Raw genomic sequence first — 26,917 nt, 5'->3', positions numbered from 1 at the left:
CTTAACTATTCGTGTTTTAAAATTATGTCCTATCCTTCACATGGCAGGATGAAGTAGACAGCTTGCATTCATCAGGCAATCATTGCTCATCTGTTGGGAATTTGTCTCAAACCCTAAAGGAAAGAGATCAAGAATTAGAAAAACTCAGTGAACAAATTATAAAGTTGGAACAGCAGCTTGAACTCCCTTCTGACAATAAGGTCAGTAAAATTAAACTAATAGTGTCACTGGATATGAGTTATTTCTACAATATGTATTGAAGATAAATAGATATGTAAGGATTTCAAACCACTGATTTGTGTAATTCCCTTCCTTTAACCCTCCGAACCAATTACTTCATGCATTTTAAATTGAGGCTCAGCAATTAGGAAGATTTCTTTTGAAGAATTGTGCCTTCCTTTGAGTTTTACAAATTTTAATTGTTCATAGACAGAATATGATATGGTTTGCAATATCTTCTCTTGTCTCCTATCTAAAAGAATACTGAGGGGCTAACTGATTTAAATGATGATTAGAATTGGCCCAGATAAAATATAAGACCAGGGGGCACATTTAAGGTGAGGAGTAAGTTGTTTAGAGGCAATCCGAGGAAATAGAAATATGGAGCACACACTGCCTAGTGTGTTGTGGAGCCATCTGGATGAGCACTTAAATACCAGTAGGATATAGACAAGTGCAGGTAAATGGCATTGGTGTGAACAAAGGGCAAAGACAATTACAGCGCAGGAGCAGGCTCTTCAGCCCTCCAAACCTGTGCCGATCCAGATCCTCTATCTCAACCTACTGCCTATTTTCCAAGGATCTGTATCCATCTGCTCCCTGCCCATTCATGTACCTGTCTAGATACATCTTAAAAGATGCTCTACCACCTCCGGTAGCAATGCGTTCCAGTTATCCACCACCCTCTGTGTAAAGAACTTTCCATGCATATTTCCCTTAAACTTTTCCCCTCTCACCTTGAACTCGTGACCCTGAGTAATTGAGTCCCCTCACTCTGTTTGTATGGTGGGGGTGGGGGGAGCTTCTTGCTCTCCTATACCTGTCGTCTATACCTCTTATGATTTTGACGACCTCAATCAGGTCCCCCCTCAACCTCCGTTTTTCTAATGAAAATAATCCTAATCTACTCAACCTCTCCTCATAGTTAACACCCTGCATACCAGACAACATCCTGATGAACCTCCTCTGCACACTCTCCTAAGCATCCACATTCTTCTGGTAATATGGCAACCAGAATTGTATTCCAAATGTGGCCTAGCTAAAGTCCTACACAACTGCCCGATTCAATGCCCTATCTGATGGAGGAAAGCATGCTGCATGCCTTCTTGACCACACTATTGACCTGCATTGCCACCTTCAGCTTCAATGGACCTGAACACCCAGATCTCTCTATACGTCAATTTTCCCCAGGGCTTTTCCACTTACCATATAGTTTGCTCTTGAATTGGATCTTCCAAAATGCATCACTTCGCATTTGCCCAGATTGAACTCCATCTGCTATTTCTCTGCCCAATTCTCCAATCTATCTATATTCTGCTCCATTCTCTGACAATCCCCTTCACTGTTACTCCATTTATGTTCGTGTCATCTGCAAACTTGCTCATCAGACCACCTATACCTTCCTTCAGATCATTTATGTATATTACAAACAACAATGGTCCCAGCATGGAGCACCACTTGTCACAGTTGTCCATTTTAAGAAACCCCTTTCTACTACTACTACTGTGTCTCCTCTTGCCCAGCCAGTTCTCCATCCATCTAACTAGTGCAACCTGGACCCCATGCGACTTCACTTTCTCCAGCAGCCTACCATGGGGAACCTTATTAAATACCTTATTGAAGTCCACAAATATGACATCTACTGACCTTCTGTACACAAAACCATGCTGCCTATCACTGATAAGCCCATTTTCTTCCAAATGTAAATAGATCCTATCCCTCAGTATCTTTTCCAGCAGCTTCCCTACCACCGACATCAGGCTCACCTGTCTATAATTACCTGCATTATTCTTGCTACCCTTAAACAAGGGACAACATTAGCAATTCTCCAGTCCTTTGAGACCTCACCTGTGTTCAAGGATGCTGCAAAGATATCTGTTAATGCCCCAGCTATTTCCTCTCTCTTCCCTCAGTAACCTATCTGCACCTGGGGACTTCTCTACCTTAATGCCTTTTAGAATACACAACACTTCCTCTCTCCTTATGCCAACTTGACAGAGTAATCAAACATCTATCCCTAACCTCAACATCAGTCATGTCCCTCTTCTTGGTGAATACCATCACAAAGTACTCATGAAGTATCTCACCCATTTTCTCTGACTCTATGCATAACTCTCCTCCTTTGTCATTGAGTGGGCCTTTCTCTAGTTACCCTCTTGTTCCTTATATAGAATAAAAGGTTTTGGTATTTTCCTTAACCCTGTTTGCTAAAGATATTTCATGACCCCTTTTACTCCTACTAATTCTTTGTTTCATTTTGGCCCTGCTTTCCCGATATTCTTCCAGAATTTCGTGTTTACAGTCGCCTAGACCTTATGCATGCTTCCTTTTCCCTCTTAGCTAGTCTCTCAATTTCACTTGTCATCCATGCTTTCCTAATCTTGCCATTTCTATCCCTCATTTTCACAGGGACATGTCTGTCCTGCATTCTAATCAATCTCTCTTTAAAAGCTTGCCACATATCAAATGTGAATTTACCCTCAAATAGTTGCTCCCAATCCATATTTCCCAGCTCCTGCCGATTTTGCTATGGTTGGCCGTCCCCCAATTTAGCAGTCTTCCTTTAGGATCACTCTTGTCCATGAGTATTCTCAAACTTATTGAATTGTGATCACTATAGCTGGGTTCATTCCCCAACACCAGGTCCAATATGGCCCTTTCCCGAGTTGGACTATTTGCATACTGCTCTATAAAGCTCTCCTTGATGCTCCTTACAAATTCTGCTCCATCCAAACCTCTAACATTAAGTGAATCCCAGTCAATGTTGGGAAAATTAAAATCTCCCATCACTACCGCCATGTTGCTCTGACATCTTTTCATAATCTCTCTACATATTTGTACCTCAGTCTCACGCTCATTGTTGGGAGGCCTGTATTATTATTACTGCACTATTCCTATTTCAATATTATTGGGAAAATTAAAATCTCCCATCACTACCGCCATGTTGCTCTGACATCTTTTCATAATCTCTCTACATATTTGTACCTCAGTCTCACGCTCATTGTTGGGAGGCCTCAATATTATTACTGCACTATTCCTATTTCTGAGCTTTGGCCATATTGCCTCACTGCTCGAGTCCTCCATAGTGCCCTCTTCAGCATAGCTGTGATCTCCTGTCTGATCAGTAATGCATCTCCTCCACCCCTTTTACCTCCCTCTGTATCTCACCTGAAGCATCTGTATCCTGGGATATTTAGTTGTCAATCTTGCTCTTCCCTCAACCAAGTCTCAGTAATAGCAATATCATCATACTCCAAGCCCTAATCCAAGCCCTAAGTTCATCTGCCTTACCTACTATACTTCTTGCATTAAAACAAATGAACCTCTGACCACCTGTCTCTTTGCGTTCATCACCTGCTCCCTGCTTACACTTCCCCTTAGTCATGTTGACTTCATTATGTAGTTCCTTACAGGCTTTAGTTACTACCTCTTTACTCTCCACTAATCTCCTCATTTGGTTCCCATCACCCTGCCACATTAGTTTAAACTCTCTCCAACGGCTCTGCTGTATGATTCTTTGACCCTAATTATTACCAAAATCAATATCATTGACAAATGACTGAACACAGTGCTTCAGGGGAGGAAATTCCAGTGTGACAGCTGAACCACCAATGTTTTTGTGAAGACAGGTTGAGCAGAAGACCAGAGTCAGAGTTATGCAAGGCCTTGGGTCAATAAAGAGATAGTACCTAAAGCCCTTAAGGAACTAGATAATGAAGTCAGCATGACTAAGGGAAAGAGTAGGCAGGGAGCAGATGATGAATGCAAAGGTTGGTTCCATGTTTGTTGGTCAGCATAGATATGGTTGGCTGAAAGGCCTTTTTTTTCTGCTGTAAATTGGCCATGCTAAATTGCCCATAGTTTTAGATGCATTAGTCAGTGGGAAATGGGTCTGAGTGGGTTACTCTTCAAAGGGTCAGTATGGACTTGTAGGGCCTGTTTCCACACTGTAGAGAATCTAATCTAAGTGGCATGAATGTACCTCCACAGTAGTTAAATAGAAAATTCCAGGATTTTCACCTGGTTAGACAAAGGTATGGCAGTTGATTTGCAAGTCAAGAATCATGTGTGACTTGGAAGGGAAATAGTAATGTTCCCATTATTCTGCTGTTGTCTTTTTGACATGGTAAAAGTATGAAAGGTTTGAAGGATGATGGCCAGCTTCTTCTGTGCATCTTGTGGAAAGTAAACCCTTAAGGCACATTACGGAGGAGAGAATGTTTGAGGCAGTGGACAAGGTAAAAATCAAATATTATGGATTATGTTGAGCTTCTTGAGTGTTGCTGGAGCTGGAGACAAATGGAGAATATTCAGTCATACTCCTGACTTGGATGTAGACGTAAGAGGTATGGTTAGAAAGTTTGCAAATGACATCAAAATTGGTGGTGTAGTGGGTTGTAAGAAGACTACCTCAGAGTACAATGGGATCTTGATCAGAACTGGGCCAAGGAGTGCCAGGTGCAGTTTAATTTAGATAAATATTAGGTGCTGCGTTTTGGAAAGGCAAATCAGGGCAGGACTGAAAGACTTGGTAAAGTCCTTGGGAGTGTTACTGAGCAAAGAGATCTTGGAGTGCAGGTTCATAGTTCCTTGAAAGTGGAGTCTCTGGTAGATAGAATAGTGAAGAAGGCATTTGGTATGCTCACCCTTATTGGTCAGTACATTGAGTATAGGAGTTGGGAGGTTATATTGCAGCTGTACAGGCCTAACTGTGGTTAGGCCACAGTTGAAATACTGCCTGCAGTTCCTGGTCTCCCTGCTATACTTAAAACTTAAAAGGATTCAGAAAAGATTTAGAAGGATGTTGCCAGTTGGTCATGGTCCTTTTTGCCTGTGATCTTGCAAGTTTATTTCCCTCAATTTTGTAACAAGTTTCATTTTGAAATAATTCATTACCCCACACACTTGTCATCAGAGGACTGCATGTCAATGAAAAGGCTGATGAAGATTCCAACTGTAAACACAGGTGGCAGGACAAGAAGCCATTACTGCAGATGAACTAACACTATTCAATAGGTAAGAGTGAAAATATGAGGGCCGCTTTAGTGAGCTGGACAACTTAGGAGTAGTGTTGTAAGAGGGTGGTGTAGCTGAAGTCGAAGTTTGCCAAGTGATCAAGGTCAAGGAAACGTTATGGTCAAGATATTAGTTGTGTCTTTGATTTGGGCATTTCGGTGGAGATGTGGCTTTCAGGGGTGGTTTGGGAAGTTGTTTGTAAAGAGTTACAGGAAAGTTGTGAATGAATTTGGGCAGTGACAGAGTGTTGTAATATTTTGGAGTGGATAGGAACTTTGGGGAAGTACTTTACGAGAAAATAGCTAGAGTTTTTTTGAGAATAAGGATCATGTTTTCTTTGAACTGGAGGAGGATCTTAAATGCGCTGTCAGAACTCTAATTATAAAAATGATAGACCCAGTTTAGTTTATCCATAGCGCACCATAAACAATATATAGTATAATGCAAACAATAGTATAGTCACAGTACTGCATCTTCCTGACATTATGGAACTTTACCCAGGTGTATCCTCTGCATGCGCGCACACGCACGCGCACACACGGACAAGCCCAACTCATTCACTTACCCCACCATCAGTCGACTCGTGATCATCAGTAGTAAAAAGGATTATCAACTGTGCTGTGAAGCAGCATTTGTTCAGCAATGTTCTGCTCATTCGGGCTCAGTATTGGGTTCCGTCTGGGTCACTCAGCTCCTGATCTCATTAGTCATAGTTCAAACATGGTCAAAAGAACTGAACTACAGAGGAGAAGTATCAGTGACTGTTTGTTTACATCAAGGCTACATTTGAATGAGAATAGCATTCAGGATCCCTTACAAAACTACAGTCAATGGAAATCAGAGAAAACTCTGCACTGGTTGCAGTCATACTTATGGCTGGTATGAGGGGATGGTTATGCTTGTGAGCCAGTCATCTCAACTCCAGGGTATCTCTGCAGGAGTTCCTCAAGATAGTGTCCTATGCTCATCTATCTTCAAATATTTCATCAATGACCTTCCTTCCATTATAAAGTCAGAAATGGGGATGTTCACTGATTGCAAAATTTTCAGAACCATTTGTGACTATTTAGATACAGAGGTAGCATTTCATTAGCTCAAAATTGATGCCCAGAGATAACTCCAGAAATCGATGGGCATATGGGAAATGAAAGCTTAAAAGATTCAACAATATGCTTGCCACCATGACATGAAGCATTTTTGAAGCCACCAGACCACTTGCAGCACAAGATCAAGTGGACAAAGTTCTCTTTAGTCACAGAATAGACTTTCTTCTATTAAGCATGCCATCCATCAGTGTACAAGACAGCGTTTTCAAAACTCAAGTGTGACCTGATAATCTCCAAGTTATCCCCCAGAACCTGTGGGAGGGAGATGTATCCTTGAAGTTTCAGATACTTCTGATTAGGTCATCCCCTAAAGTAGATTGTTTAGGTTCAGAGTGCTAGGCCTTTTGGTTGAGAGTGCTAGGCCTTTTCTCATTGGAACGGCGAAGGATGAGGGGTGACTTGATAGAGGTTTATAAGATGATCAGGGGAATAGATAGACAGTCAGAGACTTTTCCCCCGGGTACAACAGAGTGTTACAAGGGGACATAAATTTAAGGTGACGGGTGGAAAGTATAGGGGGGATGTCAGGGGTAGGTCCTTTACCCAGAGTGGTGGGGGCATGGAATGTGCTGCCTGTGGGAGTGGCAGAGTCAGAATCATTGGTGACCTTTAAGCAGCAATTGGTTAGGTACATGGATAGGTGCTTAAGCTAGGACAAATGTTCAGCACAACATCGTGGGCTGAAGGGACTGTTCTGTGCTGTATTGTTCTATGTTCTAAAATATTAAAGCACTGGAGGTAATGTATTGACTTAGATTAAGGATTGGCTAATTGACAGAAAACAGTCAATAGGAATAAATGGATAATTCTCATATTGGCATGCTGTGACTCAGGATTCAAGAGCTAGTACTTGGACATGGACAGAGTGGACGTGGAGATGATGTCTCCACAATAGGAGAGGACTAGAATTGAGTGCACAGCCCCAAAGTGAAGGAACAACCCCTTAGAACTGAGATAAGGGTGAATTCCTTTAGCCACAGTGTGGTGAATCAGTGGAACTCATTGCTGCAGAAGGCCAAGTCATTGAATGTATTTATGACCAAGGTAGAAAGGTTTTTGATGAGTAAGGGGAGAAGGCAGGAGAATGTGGTTGAGAAACTTATCAACCATGATGGAATGTAAGAGCAAACTGACTAAATGTTTTAATTCTACTTCTATATCTTATGATCTTATGGCCCCAGCATCTCACAATTTATATTATAAATTGGATGTGGGTCCAAATGTAACATTTCCAAATTTGCAGATGATACAAAACTAAAGTGAAAATGTGTGATGTGAGGAAGATGTAAAGTATATTGAGGAAGATTTGGATAGGCTTAATGATTGGGCAAGAGTATAGCAAGTGGAATGAAATGTGGAAAAATGAGAGGTTATCCATTTTGCTGGGAGGAACAGATGTGCAGAGTATTTCTTAAATGGTGGGAAATTGGAAAATGTAGATATACAAAAGGACCCAAGGTTCATTAGGTTGCTAAAAGCTAAAATACAGGTGCAGCAAACTTTTAGAAAAGCCAATGAAATGTTAGCCTTTTTTGCAGTGGATTTGAGTACAGCAGAAGTGAAGTCTTGCTTCAACTGGATAGGGGCTTGGTTAAACCACACTTGAAATGCTGTGTGTTTTGGTCTCCTTACCTCAAAGGATACTGTTGCCATATATATATTGTTCACTCTAGATCTGTATTTTCTAGAGTTTTGAAAAATGACAGGTGATCTCATTGAAACCTATAAAATACTTTGAGATAGGAAACATAGATGCCGACAAGATGTGCTGCCATATAGGTCTGAGATGTGGAGTCATTTATTTTATGCAGATGATGCTGAATCTTTAGAATTCTGTACCTCAAAGGGCTGTGCAAGCCTAGTCTTTGCCAGTCTTTATTTTAAACATAATCTATCAATGGAGTAAAGGGTTATAGGAATTTTTTTTTGGATTAGTGGTGCTGGAAGAGCACTGCAGTTCAGGCAGCATCCGAGGAGCAGCAAAATCGACGTTTTGGGCAAAAGCCCTTCATCAGGTATAAAGGCAGAGAGCCTGAAGCGTGGAGAGATAAGCTGGTGGGGGTGGGGAGAAAGTAGCGTGGAATACAATAGGTGAGTGGGGGAGGGGATGAAGGTGATAGGTCAGGGAGGAGAGGGTGAAGTGGATAGGTGGAAAAGAAGATAGTCAGGTAGGACAAGTCATGGGGACAGTGCTGAGCTGGAAGTTTGGAACTAGGGTGAGGTGGGGGAAGGGGAAATGAAACTGTTGAAGTCCAAATTGATGCCCTGGGGTTTAAGTGTTCCGAGGCGAAGATGAGGTGTTCTTCCTCCAGGCGTCTGGTGGTGAGGGAGCGGCGGTGAAGGAGGCCCAGGGACTGCATGTCCTCGGCAAAGTGGGAGGGGGAGTTGAAATGTTGGGCCACAGGGCGGTGTGGTTGATTGGTGCGGGTGTCCCGGAGATGTTCCCTAAAGTACTCTGCCAGGAGGCATCCAGTCTCCCCAGTGTAGAGGAGACCGCATCGGGAGCAACGGATGCAATAAATAATATTAGTGGATGTGCAGGTAAAACTTTGGATGTGGAAGGCTCCTTTAGGGCCTTGGATGGAGGTGAGGGAGGAGGTGTGGGCACAGGTTTTGCAGTTCCTGCGGTGGCAGGGGAAGGTGCCAGGATGGGAGGGTGGGTTGGGGGGCGTGGACCTGACCAGGTAGTCACAGAGGGAACGGTCTTTGCGGAAGGCGGAAAGGGGTGGGGAGGGAAATATATCCCTAGTGGTGGGGTCTTTTTGGAGGTGGCGGAAATATCGGCGGATGATTTGGTTTATGCGAAGGTTGGTAGGGTGGAAGGTGAGCACCAGGGGCGTTCTGTCCTTGTTACAGTTGGAGGGGTGGGGTCTGAGGGCAGAGGTGCGGGATGTGGACGAGATGCGTTGGAGGGCATCTTTAACCACGTGGGAAGGGAAATTGTGGTCTCTAAAGAAGGAGGCCATCTGGTGTGTTCTGTGGTGGAACTGGTCCTCCTGGGAGCGGAGGAATTGGGAATAGGGGATGGCATTTTTGCAAGAGGTAGGGTGGGAAGAGGTGTAATCCAGGTAGCTGTGGGAGTCGGTGGGTTTGTAAAAAATGTCAGTGTTATAGGAATAGTCTGGCAAAAGGGCATTGAAGTATTTGACCAGCAAAGATTGTACTAAATCGTGGAGCAGTCTCATTGTGCTGAATGGCCAACTCCTGTGTTATGGATTGCTATTTTGAGAACAGGGGAGTCTGAGATTCAGAGGAAACACATGAGAAGGGCCCCAACAGAAGGAAGAAAAGGTAGAATTAATGGGTTTGGGATGAACGCAGCAAGCAAAATATGCAAATGAAATTACAGAGGACGTTCAGGTTACATAGAATTAGCAGTGCTTGGGAAATTCACAGCTCTGTAACATGGATGAAAAAAAAAACAAGAGAAACTAAAATACTTTTAAAATCATAGAATTTCTAGAATTATATAAAAGTCTATGTAATTGTGTCAATGATTTTTATCTTTTAGATGACTCAGAAAAAGAACGAACATATGAAAGAACTGGAAGCCCAAATAGAATTCCTAAAATGTGATCAACAGCGTCTAAAAAAGTATCATGAGGAAGAGGTTGAACAGTTAAATGAAGTAATAGAAAAGTTGCAGTTGGAACTGACAAATGTAACACCATTGGAATTAGTTCCTTCTGAAGATGCAGAAAATTTGAAACTTCAGCTTGACAAGGTGATGGAAGAAAAAGAGCTGCTGCAGCAACAAATAGATAAGCTAAATGAAGAGTTAATATTTACACAGCAGAAACTAGAACAAAACAGAATGTTGCAATCTCAGGGCTTAGAATTGATAAAAATCCAAGCAGAGAAAAAAGATACTTTTCTAGAATGCGTTCAAGATTCCATCAGTAGTGTGGAATTCCAAATTCAGGAATTGCAAGCAACCATTGAAAAGAAAGAGAAAGAGTTGGATTCATGTTACCTTCAAATACAAAGCCTAAAGGATCAAGCCCAAACTAAAACTAAAGAACATGAAAACCAAATACTCACTCTGGAAGAGGCTGTAAGGGAAAAAGTAGCAACAATTCTAGTGAGCGAAGCACAGTTAAAGGCAGTGCAACAGCAAATAAGGATATGTGTTGAACAACGAAGGGGTCAAATTAAAGAAACAGATACTACTTCAATTGGAATGGAGGCATCACCTTTGGAGCATCTAGAGGAAGGAGAAAAAACACAGATGTGGCCAGTAGACTCCAAAGATACCAATCAAATAATTCCAGAGCAACAAGGCATGATAAATATTGAACACCAAACAGAAGAATTAATCAAGTTAAGAGAGCAGTTAACTGAGGTGCAACAGCAGTTAATTGATCTCCAAAAAGAACTTGAAATGGAAAGGAAAGTGCTTTCAATTACTCGAAAAGAAGCCACAGAAAAAGAAGAGAAATTAATTGAGTTGCATCAAATGATGGAAGAGAAGAAAGAACAAACAAAAGAACAAGATAGTGGAAGACAGATTTCAACATCATTAATTGTAAATATAACCTAGCTATTAATTAGTTATTATTAACTGTACAGTGCTGCTTTGCCAAGAATAGTTTTAAGCAAGATTCATAACACCAGTTTACTATTACCTGACAAACTGTAAAGAGTTTCTTCATGGCTAGGTAAATCCAGTCAAACTTAGAGATTATAATTACTGAGCATAATTTATTTCATCGTTAACCTTTTAGTATGAAAAAACTTCGTCATCCAGAACTCTGCTGAAGTATTCATTGTACAGCGCTGATAACGCTTCATAATTTTGCCTTGCAGGCTGATCAAGAGCAAGTTTCATGTTTAATAAATCCTGTTCAACAAGGTGCCACCTCAATAATTGCCCTGACTTTGGAACTGGAACAAGTTAAAGCTGAAGCTGAAGAAACTAAAGAACAATTAAACAACTACAGAAACCAGACTGAGAAACTCAAAGAAGATTTGCAGGTAAAAAGCTACCATTTTTATATTAAGAAACAGTTTTTTGTTGTGCAGCCCAAGGGTGATGTAGTTCATGTACTCAGCAAGGTGATTTTCTCCTCTTGCTGTTTCCCCATCATTATTTTGCTCTTGCTGTCGTCATCTTTGTCTTGCATCTCTTGGTCCTTGATGCAATCTTCAGTATTGTTATATATGTTGTAATATATAAACTTTAAGATCCGTACTATCTTGCAATTTGATTCTGCTTTTGAGGAAAAGGATTATCAACTTCTGTTAATAGCTGAGACAGTTTATCTCTAGAACATTTTAAAAAGTGATAGCTCATAATTACAGATTGGATTTCTTTATTGTAATTAAGAGGGATATTTACTTTTTAAAATCCTTTGTATTTGTACAAATGCACAGGTCCTCTCAAAGTGTGATATTGTATAATTCAGAAAATGTGCCTTTAAATCTGATTAGTTGCCAGGATCCAGAAAATTGCCTGGGAAATCTGCTGACAGCAAACCAAAAATGTGTTAAAAACCTGAACTGCCTTTCTTTTATTTAGGCAAAAGCATTAACTATAATAAATCTTCAGGAAAACTTCAACATTGCAAAGGAAGCCTTAGGCAAAGAGAAAGGCATCAGTTTGGAACATGAAGAACAAACTCCTCAAAAATGCATTATCAAAGAAAGACCAGTAAAAAGCCTGGTAGACTCTGCAGTCCAAAGCAAAATACTGATTTCTGATATTACTGGAGCAACATCAACCACAAATGTAGAAGACCAAACTAATTGTAAATCATATATTAGTTCTTCAGAGGAAATTACAAAAGTAAGTCAAAGCTTTGAAGAACTTAATCAACTACAAGAACTCCATGGTGTAGAAATAGCCAAACTGGAAGCTAAATATTCTGCTGAAATAGAAGCATTGATAAAGTACCGCACAACACAAATGAATACACTGAGAGAAGAATATCATTCTCTCAAAACAGTGATTAACAGCTCAAGACTGGTTACAGAAATTTCAGTAATGAATGTAAAAATGTCAGAATTTACCCAGTAATTTTGTTTAAGCAGTTGAACAATTTTGTTTAAGCTGTTGCATTTATAACAGGTTAAAGCATTGACATTGGATTATTTATTCCAGCATAGTGAGAGTTGCACTGTGAGATCCCCTGTGCACTTCAATATTCTGATCTCTTGCAAATCCCCAATTTCTGTTGCTCCAACAATGGTTTCAAACCTTCAAACCCACATCCTGTTCAATATTGTTGTCCTTCCACCCTCATTTGGGACACTTCTTAAATCTTCTGCTTAACCAAGCCTTTGATCACCAGTCCAAAAATCTCCTTAGGTGGCTAAGTTGCAAATGGTGTTCAATAACATTCGAGTCCAGTGACCCTTCATCAGAACTGGACTTGTCACAACTTGAAGTGTTAACTCTGTTTGTCACTTCACCGATGCCATTGGACTTGCTGAGTTTCTCCAGCATTTCTGTTTCAGATTTCCAGCATCCACAGTTCTTTGTTTTTTATGTTTCTCATGTTATGCGTGCAGCTGAGCCCTAGAGCAGTTCAACAGGTTTGGCAAGTTTTCTCTTGTTAGTCTTGGACAGGGCTCACAGTCTGGGATATTTAATGCTGAAATATGAAGAAATGTCTTAATTCAGAAAGTGGTAAACCCATGGAATTCTTCAACATGAATGACTGTGGAGGGCAAGGCACTGGCTATATTTCAGAAAAAAGTAGATTTCAAGTCATTATAGGAATCAAGGAGTATAGGGAGAGAATGAGAGTATAACATAGATATAGATGATCAGCTATGGTCATGTTGATTGGCAAACAAGCTCGATGGACTCAATGGCCTACTCCTATTTTCTATGTTTCGGTGGAAGATATGCATTGTAAAATAGTCACAAATATTCCAGTGATTATAAAACTAAACATATTTGAAGCAAATTTTATTAGCAGTATTAGAAAAACATGTTCTTATCTCATTTCAGGATCTGAAATTTGCACTTGAGTATCAAAAAAAAATTGTTTCAAATCGAAGGAAGCCATCAACCCACCATGTCTATGCCAGATTTCTAAATCAGCTGCTTACTTAATACCACTTCTCTCTGCAACTCTTCATTTTGTTCCTTTGCAAATAACCATCTAGTTCTCTTTTGAATGCTTCCATTGAATTGGCCTTCTCCATACTTTCTGGCAGTGCATTCCAAATCTTAACCACTTGTGAAAAAGGTGTTTCTTGTACACCTTAACTTTAAATCTATGCCCTCTCATTCCTGATCCTTTCACAAGTCAAGCATGTCTATTGTGCAGTCTAGTGGTCGAAGAGGTGGAAGAGAGAGGGGGGGACAGGAATAGAATTTGGGCACCTGCATGGTGTGTGCACTGGGTCGCAGCGGTGTCTGCTTGAGCATTGCTGTGACGGCGGGTGCAGTTTTTCGGAGTGGTGGCATGAGTGTGGTTCGGGATGATTGGCATGCTGCCCCCAATGGCAGGGGAGGAGCTGGCAGACAGGGTGGGGATTTCGGAGTGCCGGGGGTGGGTGGTGGCTTTCAGAGGCTCCCCCTTCAACATTTCTTCTCCCCCCCCCGTAACGTTTGGTGTAATTACACTGCCCACCTTAGGGGTTATGAATGTTTTCATGCTATAAATGGCTGCGTAACTATCCGCTGATAACTCTAATTGATTAATGCATGTTTTCAAACATTTATACATATTTACATGCTGTGGATTCATGAATTCTTTATTGCAATAGGAACTCTTGTCTTTGTCCTGTTTTTTAAACTGTTTGGACTAAATAATGCATCAACAAAACTGGTACTTGAAGATATTCAAACTGAGAGATTCCACACAGAAAACCATTTGATAGCTTTCTCCAGACTGCCTTCAGAGAACTTAAGCTTTCTACTGACTTTAGTAAATTCAGCAATTATGCTTATAGTGCGCACAAAAAGATTCAGATAACATTTATGTCAGAACACAACAGTGCAGTTAGAAACCGTGTTGGCTGTTAGGTGGCAGATTCTAGATTGGAGTGGTGCTGGGGGGGCACGGCGGTTTGGGCGGCGTTTGGGGAGCGGGAGGGTCGACGTTTCGGGCGGGGGCCCTTCATCAGGTTCTATTTCATCAGGAATGGAGCCTGGTGAGGGGCTTTTGCCCGGGGCATCGATTTTCCTGCTCCTCGGATGCTGCCAGGACTGCTGTGCTTTTCCAGCACCACTCTAATCTAGAATCTGGTTTCCAGCATCTGCAGTCCTTGTTTTTACCCTGTTAGGTGACAGAGAAAATGAAAACCTTTCCTTTAAAGCTGCCAACTTTGAATTATTTTAAAAAAAACAAACACAGGAACTGGAGTAAACCATTCAGACTGTCAAGCATGCTGTGCCATTTAGATTATACCTGATCAGATACAACTTTTTTTTTAAATGAACTATTTCTATCCCTCAAAGAGGCTGAACAGGCTGGGGCTGTTTTCTCTGGAGCATCGGAGGCTGAGGGGTAAGCTGCAGTGACTGGGTCTCTGGCATGAGGTCCAGCTCTGAGGCTCAGAAGGGAAAGGGGGAGATGAGGACAGCGCTAGTTATAGGAGACTCTATAGTTAGAGGGACGGACAGGCGGTTCTGTGGACATGGGCGAGACTCTCGGATGGTTTGTTGCCTCTTGGCTGGCAGGGTCCGAGATGTCTCGAACCGTGTCTTCAGAATCCTTAAGGGGGAGGGTGTGCAGCCAGAAGAGCTGCATTCTGGGGAAGGTGGGACCTGTACAAGCAGGACGGGTTGCACCTGAACCAGAAGGGCACCAATATCCTGGGAGGTAGGTTTGCTAGCACTCTTCGGGGGGGTTTAAACTAATTTGGCAGGGGGATGAGGGGGGGTGGCAAAAAAGGAGGGGGGGTGGCGTTGCTAATTAGAAATGGTATAATGGCTGCAGAAAGGCAGTTCGAGGAGGATCTGCCTTTGGAGGTAGTATGGGCTGAAGTCAGAAATAGGAATGGAGCAGTCACCTTGTTGGGTGTTTACTATAGGCCCCCCAATAGCAGCAGAGATGTGGAGAAACAGATTGGGAAATAGATTTTGGAAAGTTGCAGAACCCACAGGGTAGTCGTCATGGGCGATTTCAACTTCCCAAATATTGATTGGAAGCTATTTAGATCAAGTAGATTGGATGAGGTGGTGTTTGTGCAGTGTGTCCAGGAAGCTTTTCTAACTCCGTATGTAGATTGTCCGACCAGAGGGGCGGCCATATTGGATTTGGTACTTGGTAACGAACCGGGACAAGTGATGGGCTTGTTAGTGGGTGAACATTTTGGTGATGGTGACCACAATTCTGTGACTTTCACCTTGGTTATGGAGAGAGATAGGTGCGTGCAACAGGGTCGGTTTTACAATTGGAAGGGTAAATACGATGCTGTAAGACAGGATCTGAGGAGCATAAGTTGGGAGCATAGGCTGTCAGGGAAGGATGTCGTGGAAATGTGGAACTTTTTCAAGGAACAGATACAACGTGTCCTTGATATGTATGTACCTGTCAGGCAGGAAGGAGATGGTCGTGTGAGGGAACCTTGGTTGACGAGGGAGGTTGAATGTCTTGGAAAGAGGAAGAAGGAGGCTTACATAAGGTTGAGGAAACAAGGTTCAGACAGAGCGTTGGAGGGATACAGGATAGCCAGGAGGGAGCTGAAAAAAGGGATGAGGAGAGCTAAGAGAGGGCATGAAAAATCTTTGGCGGATAGGATCAAGGATAACCCCAAGGCATTTTATGCGTATGTGAGAAACATGAGAAGGACGAGAACGAGGGTAGGTCCGATCAAGGACAGTAGTGGGAGACTGTGTATTGAGTCGGAAGAGATAGGAGAGGTCTTGAATGAGTACTTTTCTTCAGTATTTACAAATGAGAGGGACCGTATTGTTGAAGAGGAGAGTGTGAAACGGACTGGTAAGCTAGAAGAGATACTTATTAGGAAGGAAGATGTGTTAGGCATTTTGAACAACTTGAGGATAGACAAGTCCCCCGGGCCTGACGGGATATATCCTAGGGTTATGTGGGAAGCAAGAGAGGAAATTGCAGAACCGTTGGCAATGATCCTTTCGTCTTCACTGTCAACGGGGGTGGTACCAGGGGACTGGAGAGTGGCGAATGTTGTGCCCCTGTTCAAAAAAGGGAATAGGGATAACCCCGGGAATTACAGGCCAGTTAGTCTTACTTCAGTGGTAGGCAAAGTAATGGAAAGAGTACTGAGGGATAGGATTTATGAGTATCTGGAAAGCCACTGCTTGATTAGGGACAGCCAGCACGGATTTGTGAAGGGTAGGTCTTGCCTTACAAGTCTTATTGAATTCTTTGAGGAGGTGACCAAGCATGTGGATGAGGGTAGAGCAGTGGATGTAGTGTACATGGATTTTAGTAAGGCATTTGATAAGGTTCCCCATGGTAGGCTTATGCGGAAAGTCAGGAGGCATGGGATAGAGGGAAATTTGGTCAGTTGGATAGAAAACTGGCTAACCGGTCGAAGTCAGAGAGTGGTGGTGGATAGTAAATATTCAGCCTGGAGCCCAGTTACAAGTGGAGTTCCGCAGGGATCAGTTCTGGGTCCTCTGCTGTTTGTAATTTTTATTAATGACTTGGAAGAGGGAGTTGAAGGGTGGGTCAGTAAATTTGCAGACGATACGAAGATTGGTGGAGTTGTGGATAGTGAGGAGGGCTGTTGTTGGTTGCAAAGAGACTTAGATATGATGCAGAACTGGGCTGAGGAGTGGCAGATGGAGTTCAACCCTGTCAAGTGTGAGGTTGTCCATTTTGGAAGGACAAATAAGAATGCGGAATACAGGGTTAACGGTAGGGTTCTTAGTAAGGTGGAGGAGCAGAGGGATCTTGGGGTCTATGTTCATAGATCTTTGAAAGTTGCCACTCAGGTGGATAGAGCTTGTAAGGTGGCCTATGGTGTATCAGCGTTCATTAGCAGAGAGATTGAATTCAAGAGTCGTGAGGTGATGTTGTAGCTGTACAGGACCTTGGCTAGGCCACATTTGGAGTACTGTATACAGTTCTGGTCGCCTCACTTTAGGAAAGATGTGGAAGCTTTGGAGAGGATGCAGAGAAGATTTACCAGGATGTTGCCTGGAATGGAGAATAGGTCGTACGAGGATAGGTTGAGAGTTCTAGGCCTTTTCTCATTGGAACGGCGAAGGATGAGGGGTGACTTGATAGAGGTTTATAAGATGATCGGGGAATAGATAGAGTAGACAGTCAGAGACTTTTTCCCCGGGTACAACAGAGTGTTACAAGGGGACATAAATTTAAGGTGAAGGTTGGAAAGTATAGGGGGGATGTCAGGGGTAGGTTCTTTACCCAGAGAGTGGTGGAGGCATGGAATGTGCTGCCTGTGGGAGTGGCAGAGTCAGAATCATTGGTGACCTTTAAGCGGCAATTGGATAGGTGCTTAAGCTAGGACAAATGTTCGGCACAACATCGTGGGCCGAAGGGCCTGTTCTGTGCTGTATTGTTCTATGTTCTATGCTCTATGTTCTTATAGAGGTTTACAAAATTATGAGGGGCATGGATAGGATAAATAGACAAAGTCTTTTCTCTGGGGTCGGGGAGTCCAGAACTAGAGGACATAGGTTTAGGATGCGAGGCGAAAGATCTAAAAGAGACCTAAGGGGCAACTTTTTGACACAGAAGGTGGTACGTGTATGGAATGAGCTGCCAGAGGATGTGGTGAAGGCTGGTACAATTGTAACATTTAAGAGGCATTTGGATGGGTATATGAATAGGAAGGGTTTGGAGGGATATGGGCCGGGCGCTGGCAGGTGGGTTGGGATATCTGGTCGGCATGGACGGGTTGGACCGAAGAGTCTGTTTCCATGCTGTACACCTCTATGACTCTATGACAAGTGGGAGCATCTTCTCCCAATCTGTTCTGTCCAGATTCCACATGACTTTGAATACTTCTTTCTGATCCCCCCTCAGCATGCCGTCAGGAACAGTTCCAAGCTCTGCAATCCATTTTCATAACTGAAATTCCTCATCTATAGAACTATTCTTGTAAATCTCTTTTGCACTCTTTCCAATACCTAAGCTTCCTTCCTAAAGTGCAGTGCCCAGAACTAGACACAGTATTCCAACTGAGGCTGAATAAATTTCTTGTATATCTTCAATATAATTTCCTTGCTCTTGGCTTTTACTGAAAATTCCATATATAAAACTTGCGTAGCATCAATGTCAGAAGATTTTTTTGTGTAATTCCTTGCAGTGACAAAATCTGTGAACAGTATACCTTTTAGCCATTCCTGCTTTGCTCTTTCTTCTTAGCAAAGGGATTTCACCTTAATTTCATTTGCTTCACTCTTTTCAGACTGGTGGTTGTGTGTCCACTCATGACAACAAAATTTTCCCCTTTGAATTGACCAATATTTGTTGAAATATGATCAGGTGCAATGCTGCAAATTATTTAAGGTAACACTAATGGATGAGGACTGAAGCAAGGGCACAAATCAAATTAGCAATGGTGAGACAAAATTTGGTACTGTTTTGAAGAGGATAAAGTACAGGCAGGTGTTGTTCTATTGGGCTGGCAGTGGTGGCTCATTTAACTGTACAGAAAAGGACTTCATTTTTGAAAATGGTATTTTTAAAAATACAACAAAAAAGTATTTGCCCTCACCCATCTTGCACAGTAGGAATCCTGGACAGAGACATTTCAGAGCTAAAGTGAATCTACCATGATTCTTCCAGTGTGTCACCCTGGAACTTGGAACAGATCCAAACCAGTTCTTAAAATAATTTGACATTATTTCTAGTAGAATTTCATTTAAGTTTATGCTATAATAATGACTGTAGATGTTGTGGTGATGCCATTGCTATTTTTATGGCATGCATCCTTTTTATTTTCTATTATAAACTATATTAATTTTTTTTGTTGCCTTGGGTATTTTATACAGCTTTTATTTTTTGACAGATATTTAATTACTAGTGTTAAATTATGTTCTAAAACATTTTGTCAACTTTTCCTACACTCAGGCTTATCTTGGTCAACCAGAACCATCAATCACATTACAACTCAGGGATAACAATGTCAGTGGTAAGAACATTTTATTACTCGATACTTTTCCATAACTATCTTTTTTTAAAAATTTGAGCCAATCTCCAATACTGGTCAGAAAGGATATGGTTTAGTTTGAAAATATAAGATTTGTTATTTGTACCTATAAAGGCTTATTACCTTGTGATGTTACATTATACGTAATATATAAATACAAATTATTACTAAGAATGTAGTTTGGGAATAAATTATGCATTGAATTAGTACAGGACCTTTTTGCCTATTTGATTCTAATTTACTCAATACTGATTGGATGAAAGTATCTTCTTTCTTTTGGTTGTAAGGAGTTGCAACAACAGGTCCAGCTATCTCTGTAATATTCCTGGTGCTTTCAGTGTAATGGTGAGGTTAGAAACTTAATTGAACATTGTCAGGGAAGAAGAATAAGAATGTGAGCCATGACATGCTCTTAAAGTCTTTTCAGAGGAACACGTGTTGGTCAATAGTAAAGTGGGCAATGGCAGTGTTGAAAATGTGAAGGGTAAGTACCTGGAAAGAGAGCTATCCAGTATGTCAATGTGCATGGAGCTGTCTGATGGTTAGCAGTTTAGTGGGAATGGGTTTCAAGGCAGTAGGGGTTTTGGATTTTTTGAATAAGATGAACTATAAAGGGCTGTAAATGGCAGAGCACTGTGGATTCAAGGTTAAGCTGTGAAATAACTAAAAGCTTGGCTTGCTGAGCAAGGTGAAATGAGGGGAAGGAGGAGAGGCAATTGAACAGATAGTCTCGGCTTTTGTGAATAAAAGCATCCTCCAATTGCTGGAAATTAGAACTGAAGCAGTAAAGGAGAGAGATTTAAAAGGAAAAGGCAAAAGCTAGACTTGTATTTATGCAGTCTCTTCGAAGACCCCTCAAAATGGGTTACAGCAAGCTTAATACTTGTGAAATTTAATCAGAATTAAGGAATTGGAAAGGGAATGTTGGGAAAGCAGACAGGGAATGTGAAGAGCATTTTTATAATATGTTCATGGAATATGGGCTTTACTGGCAAGTACAGCAATTATTGTTATAAAGAAGATGGTGATGAGCCAGCTTGGAATGGCTGAATTCCATGTAAGGTAGGTACACCTACTGTATTTTTGGTAGGGGATTCCAGGACGTTGACACAGTATCAGTGAAGGGTTAATGATATTGTTCCAAGTCCAGATGGCATGTTACATGGAGAGAACTTGGAGATGCTGCTGTTCCCATGCATCTTCTGCCCTTGTCCTTCCAGGCAGTAGAGCTTGTGGATTTGGAACTTGCTGTGAAAGGATCCTTGATTTAACAGAATGCAGCATTGTCAGGGAGGGATTACATAATAATTTACTGTTTGTTAACCGCATTTTTATTTTCAAAAATATAATTGAATTTTCTATCAAAATGTCCAAGCATCATGAAATATGTTGCTAGTTGAATGTTTTTCACTCAAGTATGTTAATTCAACTGAATGTACATATTTCACCCTGCTTGCAGATAGTAGCTCTGGGAGCCCAAGAACTTTTGATATTCCTCCTGATGGACAGGAATATAGAAACATGTCTGCAGAAAATAGGGTGAACCACGTGTCCCACACAGTTCATACAACACGTAGGGAAGATACAGAGAATCTTCCTGATAAAATAAAGGTAAGGTGTCAATATTCTTTCTAACACCACAGTGTAGCTGTTGAGGAAATGGAAAATACCATATTGATAGTGAAGGCATTATTCTTCCGGAGAGTAGGTCCAAACCCATTGTTGGGATCCAGTGGCACGTTTATTCTTACCTAATTTGGAATACTTGAGTGCAGTGTCAAATAACCAAGTTAAGAGTTCTATTTGTTAAAAACATTCCTCACACTGATCAAAATGATTTAATTAAAGAAAATAAAATTTTCTAAAAGATGATTGTTCCTTTTTTAAGTAAATGTTTCTTATATACTACTTATTGAAGAAATTCATATCAGTAATCTGCTTCCAAAACAATGTAAGGAAACTGCTTAAATGTTTAATTCATTCTTTGCTCAATCTTTTATAGTCTTTACTTCATGAGGTACATCAAGAGGGTATACAGGTATTGACCCTTTCAAAATCCCCCTACTTTGAAGGGCAACAACCACCTCTGGAAAGTCACACAGACAGTTGGTTTCAGGAAAGATGGGAACTTTTGAATATGGTACAATCACTGAAAGATGTACTTGCCAATGTTCAGGGCACTGGAGAAACTAAGGTAAGAACAAAACATTAAAGAACTGTTTTTAATGTACTTGTTCACATTTGTTTGCAAAATATGGATAATAATGGTGGAAAGTATCTATTGAACATCCAGAGCTAAGCATTAACAGCCAAACGTAATTACAGAAGAAGCAGATCATTGGCCTATTTATGGCGTTTACCATACAAGCACACAAATATCCCTAATCAGAATTTTCACTCCTGAAGGTCTTAGGATTTATGCATATAACATGGGACTGGGGTCACTGATCTGCTTTGTTTTGAGACGTTTGTAATCTAGAGTTTTGGCATCAAAACCTTCATGGTTAATTTCCTGATCCAAGCCCACAAACTAAGATTTATATAATGCATTCCTAACTCTTCAGGGATTCAAAGGTTGTTATCACAAAATCTGGCAAATCCACTGGCAGGATAGACATACCAACCTGTGTTCTCTCCCAGGCTAATGTCTTCAGTATTAAGGGATTACTCACATACAACGAGCTATGATGGTGGACCATATTGTCTGCACAATTACTCACCAAAACAAGTGCTCTACTCTGAGTTTTGCTAGTGGGAAGACAGCAAGTTCCTTAAGGACACCTTGAAAGCCTTCCTAAGCAAATTCAACATCTCCATCAATCTATGGGAATTTCTTGCCCTAGAAAATATAATATAAGAAGTATCCACATAGGCATCGATCACTTGGAGTGTCAGTGAGTATGTGCAAGTAGCAGAAAGAGCGCGCAGAATGAAGAGAGTTCTACCTGTTTGCCTCGTCAAGTAGCAACTATTCCACCTGTGGCAGAGTCTGCAGCTCCAGGATTGGACTGTTCACCACATAACCCAACCCACTATCCATTCTCCATTCCATTGAGTGGAAGGGAGTCATCCTCAACCCTGAGGACTGCCAAAGAAAAGGATGATGTTAAAGATCTCTCTTGGTGCTCTTAGTGATTTGGGAACCATGAGTCCTTTCTGAATGGATTAACTAAACTAAAACTAATTGCTTCCTCTATTCTACCAATCTTAAATAGGTTACCACAGCCACTAAAGTAACTTGAAGAATTTCATCCACGTTATAAAATATGTGGCCCACGCTCTCTCAATATGATTTCAGAACCTTAGTCTTATCTTGATAAAATCTTCAGCCTAATCTTGCAGGATGATGTAGCATACAATGTATTTGAACCTCGTAAATTTCACAAAGCTTTCAATCTCAGTCACACTGCAATGTGGAAATTGGAAAATGCCATCATCAGGTTTGATATATATTCTTCTAGGTGGTTGAAAGTGTCATTAGCAGATGTTGGCATTAGTCTGATCATCCACTAATCCACATCATATCATATTAGATTAGATTACATTACAGTATGGAAACAGGCCCTTCGGCCCAACAAGTCCACACCGACCCGCCGAAGCGCAACCCACCCATACCCCTACATTTATCCCTATACCTAACACTACGGGCAATTTAGCATGGCCAATTCACCTGACCTGCACATCTTTGGACTGTGGGAGGAAACCGGAGCACCCGGAGGAAACCCACGCAGACACGGGGAGAACGTGCAAACTCCACACAGTCAGTCGCCTGAGTCGGGAATTAAACCCGGGTCTCTGGCGCTGCGAGGCAGCAGTGCTAACCACTGTGCCACCGTGCCGCCCGTAAATATATACAGAGACTTGGATATAAAGAGAAATTCACTGTATAAAAAAAACGCACAAATCATCTAATTTAGACAAGAAATAAGCTATACATTTTTTGTAGTACACATTTTCACTTCAAAGTGCTTCATATCACTTTTGCATGATCACCACAGTTTGCAGGTAAGCAGTGCACCACAATTAAATAATTTGGTATATATATATATATAGTGACTGAACAGGAAAACGCCCTTTCAAATAGCCTGACTTTGAGAAGTGTTTTGTTTTCTTTTTTTCAGAAATAAACTTTTTATTTTATGAAAACAACACAATGTATACAATGCTTTGAACATGCTATTGTGTTTCTCACCATATTATATATTTTCTTTGGATTGGTCAAAGCAAACTAATGGCTCTGCTAAGCAACACTAAATTATTTTCTCTCCTTCCCTGCTCACAACTTTGAGAAGTGTTATGTGTTCTTTAAAGTCCACCGATTGGCCAAAATAGAATTGGCCCAAATTGTCCAAAAAGCAGTACTCATCATCAGATTAGCACTTTACTCTTAATTGAAACTGCTGCAATCAAGTTTTGCTTTTCTAGCTGGGACTCCTAAATCTGGTGTCTTCAGAGATGCAGAGTGATCTTCCTTCAATCTTCTTTGTAGCACAGGATGGTGGTGTGGTTAGGGTTAGTTATGCACACTAGTTGCTGTATGCTATTATATGTTAATTTACTAATACCAAAACGTTTTGGGATGTTTAAACATCTTTTTGGTGTTTTAGTGAATGAGTGTTGCGAAGGGGATAGGATAGCCTGGATAAGAATGGCAGGTGTGAGGTGCATAATTGAGTTAGGAGGGGTTGTTAGGTTAGGTGCTGATTGGGATAGGGGTGCATGTGTGGTGTGTGTAGGTGGTAATCTTAATCAGATGGTAGTTGGGTGTGGGGAGCACCAGAGTGGCTTGGAAACAAAGTAGTAAGGCATTGGTGGAGACTGGGGTCTGGAAGTAGTCAGAAAGCCTGATAGAATTTGGATAGGTATGCAGGCATTAGTCTAGAATTTTTTGAACTTGCATTTTCTAAATAAACATTCAGGTAAGTAAGTTAGAACTGCCCAAAGTCTTCAACTCTAACTCAGATTTGGGTACTTTTCCCTGAGAGTCCTTAGAGGTAGGCACATTGTCCATCAGAAGATTAAACTTTGCAGGCAACTCCCACAGAATCTCTGACTTTCAGACTGCCGAAAGATTCGGTCCATTATCTCATCCAAAGAATGTAAGTAATGGTATGTAACTGCTTGCACTAATTTAGTTAGCAGAACTAAGTGTAATCTTTTGAAAGATTTACATTGATAAGTTTCAGATGTGGTATCTACCTAAAAAATATATAAATTCAAAAAAATTTATATATTCACAGGCTTTATCTCCTGAAAACATCACAGACTGGCGGCGTGAACTTCTCCAAGCTGTTCAAAATGTTTTTAATAAAGAACGTGATATTTTAATGGTTGCTCTTCGTGCACAAGCTTCATCATTGAATAGTATGGATGCGATGGCATTATTAAGCTTACTAAAAGAACAGGTATCTCTCCTCACTAAAAATACACCTTGTTTTTCCTAATTGAAAGTATTTTCAATTAGGAAAGCTGATTTTCTGTGTTGTATGATTGGACATTGAGTGTAAGGTTACTAAAGTACGCAATCTAAAGTATTTGTCACAAAATCATTTACAAGATTTTTATTAACAGAGTTCTTACTTTATTCATAGTTTATCTTGTCATAGATTGTTGGAGAAAGAGGCCATTTGGTCCATCAGGTCTCACTGACCCTCCCAAAAACATCCCACTCAAACCCAGCCTCCACCCTATACCTATAACCTGACATTTACCATGGCTAACCCACATAGCCTGCACATAACTGGACACTATGGAGAAATTTGGCATGGCCAACCCACCTAACCTGTGCATTTTTGGACTGTGGGAAGAAACCAGAGCATCCTGAGGAAACAGACGCAGACACTGGGAGAACATGCAAATTCCACACAAACAGTCCTTGTGATCTTGTATGTCTTTCTCAAATTAAAGCACCTTAGTGACATAAACAAAAATAATTCCATAACTAATATCTGCATGGACTTGCACCAAACATTAAGTTGCATATTAACACTTAATGACTGTGAGGTTTCATGGCAAAGTATGGCACAAGATGGAAAGTTATTGTTAGCAAGTATAAAGGGGAGTTTTTAAGGAGCATTTTCAAACCCAATACATCACAGATCTCCACAAGAAGATTTTAAGGAATGAGTTAAGAGAAAAACGTGGAGAGGCAGAAAGATGTATTGCAAAAATTCGAGAACTCTACGACCTACCCCTTCAAAGGTCACAAACCATAGCAATAGAAAGCAAAGTTATCCAAGAGGCCAGATTGTGGAGGAATGCAGAAATTTTAGAGAATTGTCAGTTTGAAGTACATTACAACAATGAGGAGAAATAAGTCTGTACAGTTATTCCAACCTGAACATGAGCTTATCAAAATCAAGCTGTTGCCAGACCAGGAGTCAATTGGTCATCAAGCAATATGTGATTAGTGAACATGATCTGATGTTAGATAAGATATGAATGACAGAGTTTTAAATGAACTAAAGTTTATTGAGGTTGGGAGGCTAGCCATGAGAGCATTGGAAAAAATGAATCTTGTGTTAACACAGATATAGATGATATTAGAATCTTCCTTTTCTATTTGCTACAGGAAGCACAGAGGAGTGCTGATATGGAGCATCTAATGACTGCAGATAGGGATAGTATGATGATGGAGATACGTGAACTGTGGTCATATCTGCAAAGGTCCCAACAGGGTGACAAGATGCCAATGACTGTGGAAGAACAAATTGCACAAAGAAGCGAAGGTGGTTTTAAGTTCATGATCATGCCTAATCCACATAATTGATTATATTTATACTTAAGTGACGATTTTAAGGCTTGAACTTGCCCTCAATCTGACGAGTAGGATGAGGATGGTGGCAGTTTGCTAGTAGTTTACATGCCTCTGCAGGCATTGTAATAGTGGCAGGGTTGGTGTCCAGCAACCTGCATGTCCTTGGGTAAGTCGAAGCTCTTGGCTAGTTAACAAATGGTCACTGAAGAAGCCCTTCCCCTTGCTGTACATGGCAAGACTACCAGGCTTGGAATTTGCATAGAATCAAAGAATCCCTAGTGTGGAAAGAAGCCCATTGAGTCTGCACTGACCGTCTGAAGAGCATCACACCCAGACCCAACCCCCATCTCTACCCCATAACTCCACATTTACTATGGTTAATTCAGTGAGCCTATACATCTTTGGACTATGGGAGGAAACTGAAGCAGCGGACAGAAACCCAGCACAGACACTGGAAAAATATGCAAACTCCATACAGTCACCGAAGGCTAGAATCGAACATGGGTCTCTGACACTGAGGCAGCAGGGCTGCCCTATTGTGAAGGCAGTGTTTGCAGCAGATTGCCCTATTTGAGCATCTTATTAGCAACGCCCTGTCTGACTGAAGAAGCAAGAGTACCTAGGTTCTAGTTCATCCTCTTTCATGGCTGTTCATTGTAGACTTATAGCAGTGCCAAGTGTCCTGCCTGTTGGGGAAGGGTGAAAGAGGAAATTCTGCCCTTAGATAGTACTTTGCCTGATAACTGTAAAACTGTCT

The 26,917-nt window shown here is 41.2% G+C and overlaps 1 protein-coding gene across 5 annotated transcripts in view; it reads left to right on the top strand.

Annotated features, from left to right (window-relative positions):
- akap9 (A-kinase anchoring protein 9) overlaps nt 1-26,917 on the top strand; it is a 263,757-nt gene that overhangs the window by 195,665 nt on the left and 41,175 nt on the right. For 4 of the 5 annotated variants that reach the window (XM_043690268.2, XM_043690267.2, XM_043690266.2 and 1 more), the window contains 9 exons: nt 48-200; nt 9,853-10,866; nt 11,148-11,315; nt 11,860-12,126; nt 19,325-19,385; nt 20,863-21,014; nt 21,406-21,597; nt 24,644-24,808; nt 25,975-26,131. In XM_043690268.2, the coding sequence (XP_043546203.2) occupies nt 48-200; nt 9,853-10,866; nt 11,148-11,315; nt 11,860-12,126; nt 19,325-19,385; nt 20,863-21,014; nt 21,406-21,597; nt 24,644-24,808; nt 25,975-26,131 (2,329 nt within the window). The remainder of the gene's footprint in view (nt 1-47; nt 201-9,852; nt 10,867-11,147; nt 11,316-11,859; nt 12,127-19,324; nt 19,386-20,862; nt 21,015-21,405; nt 21,598-24,643; nt 24,809-25,974; nt 26,132-26,917) is intronic. The other variant, XM_043690271.2, reaches the window with a different exon arrangement.

Source organism: Chiloscyllium plagiosum, unplaced genomic scaffold (assembly GCF_037043375.1).
Source record: "Chiloscyllium plagiosum isolate Xiang-an unplaced genomic scaffold, Cpla_swu_hap1 HiC_scaffold_5, whole genome shotgun sequence".
Lineage (NCBI taxonomy): Eukaryota > Metazoa > Chordata > Chondrichthyes > Orectolobiformes > Hemiscylliidae > Chiloscyllium > Chiloscyllium plagiosum.
This window is presented reverse-complemented; position numbering and strand designations above follow the sequence as displayed.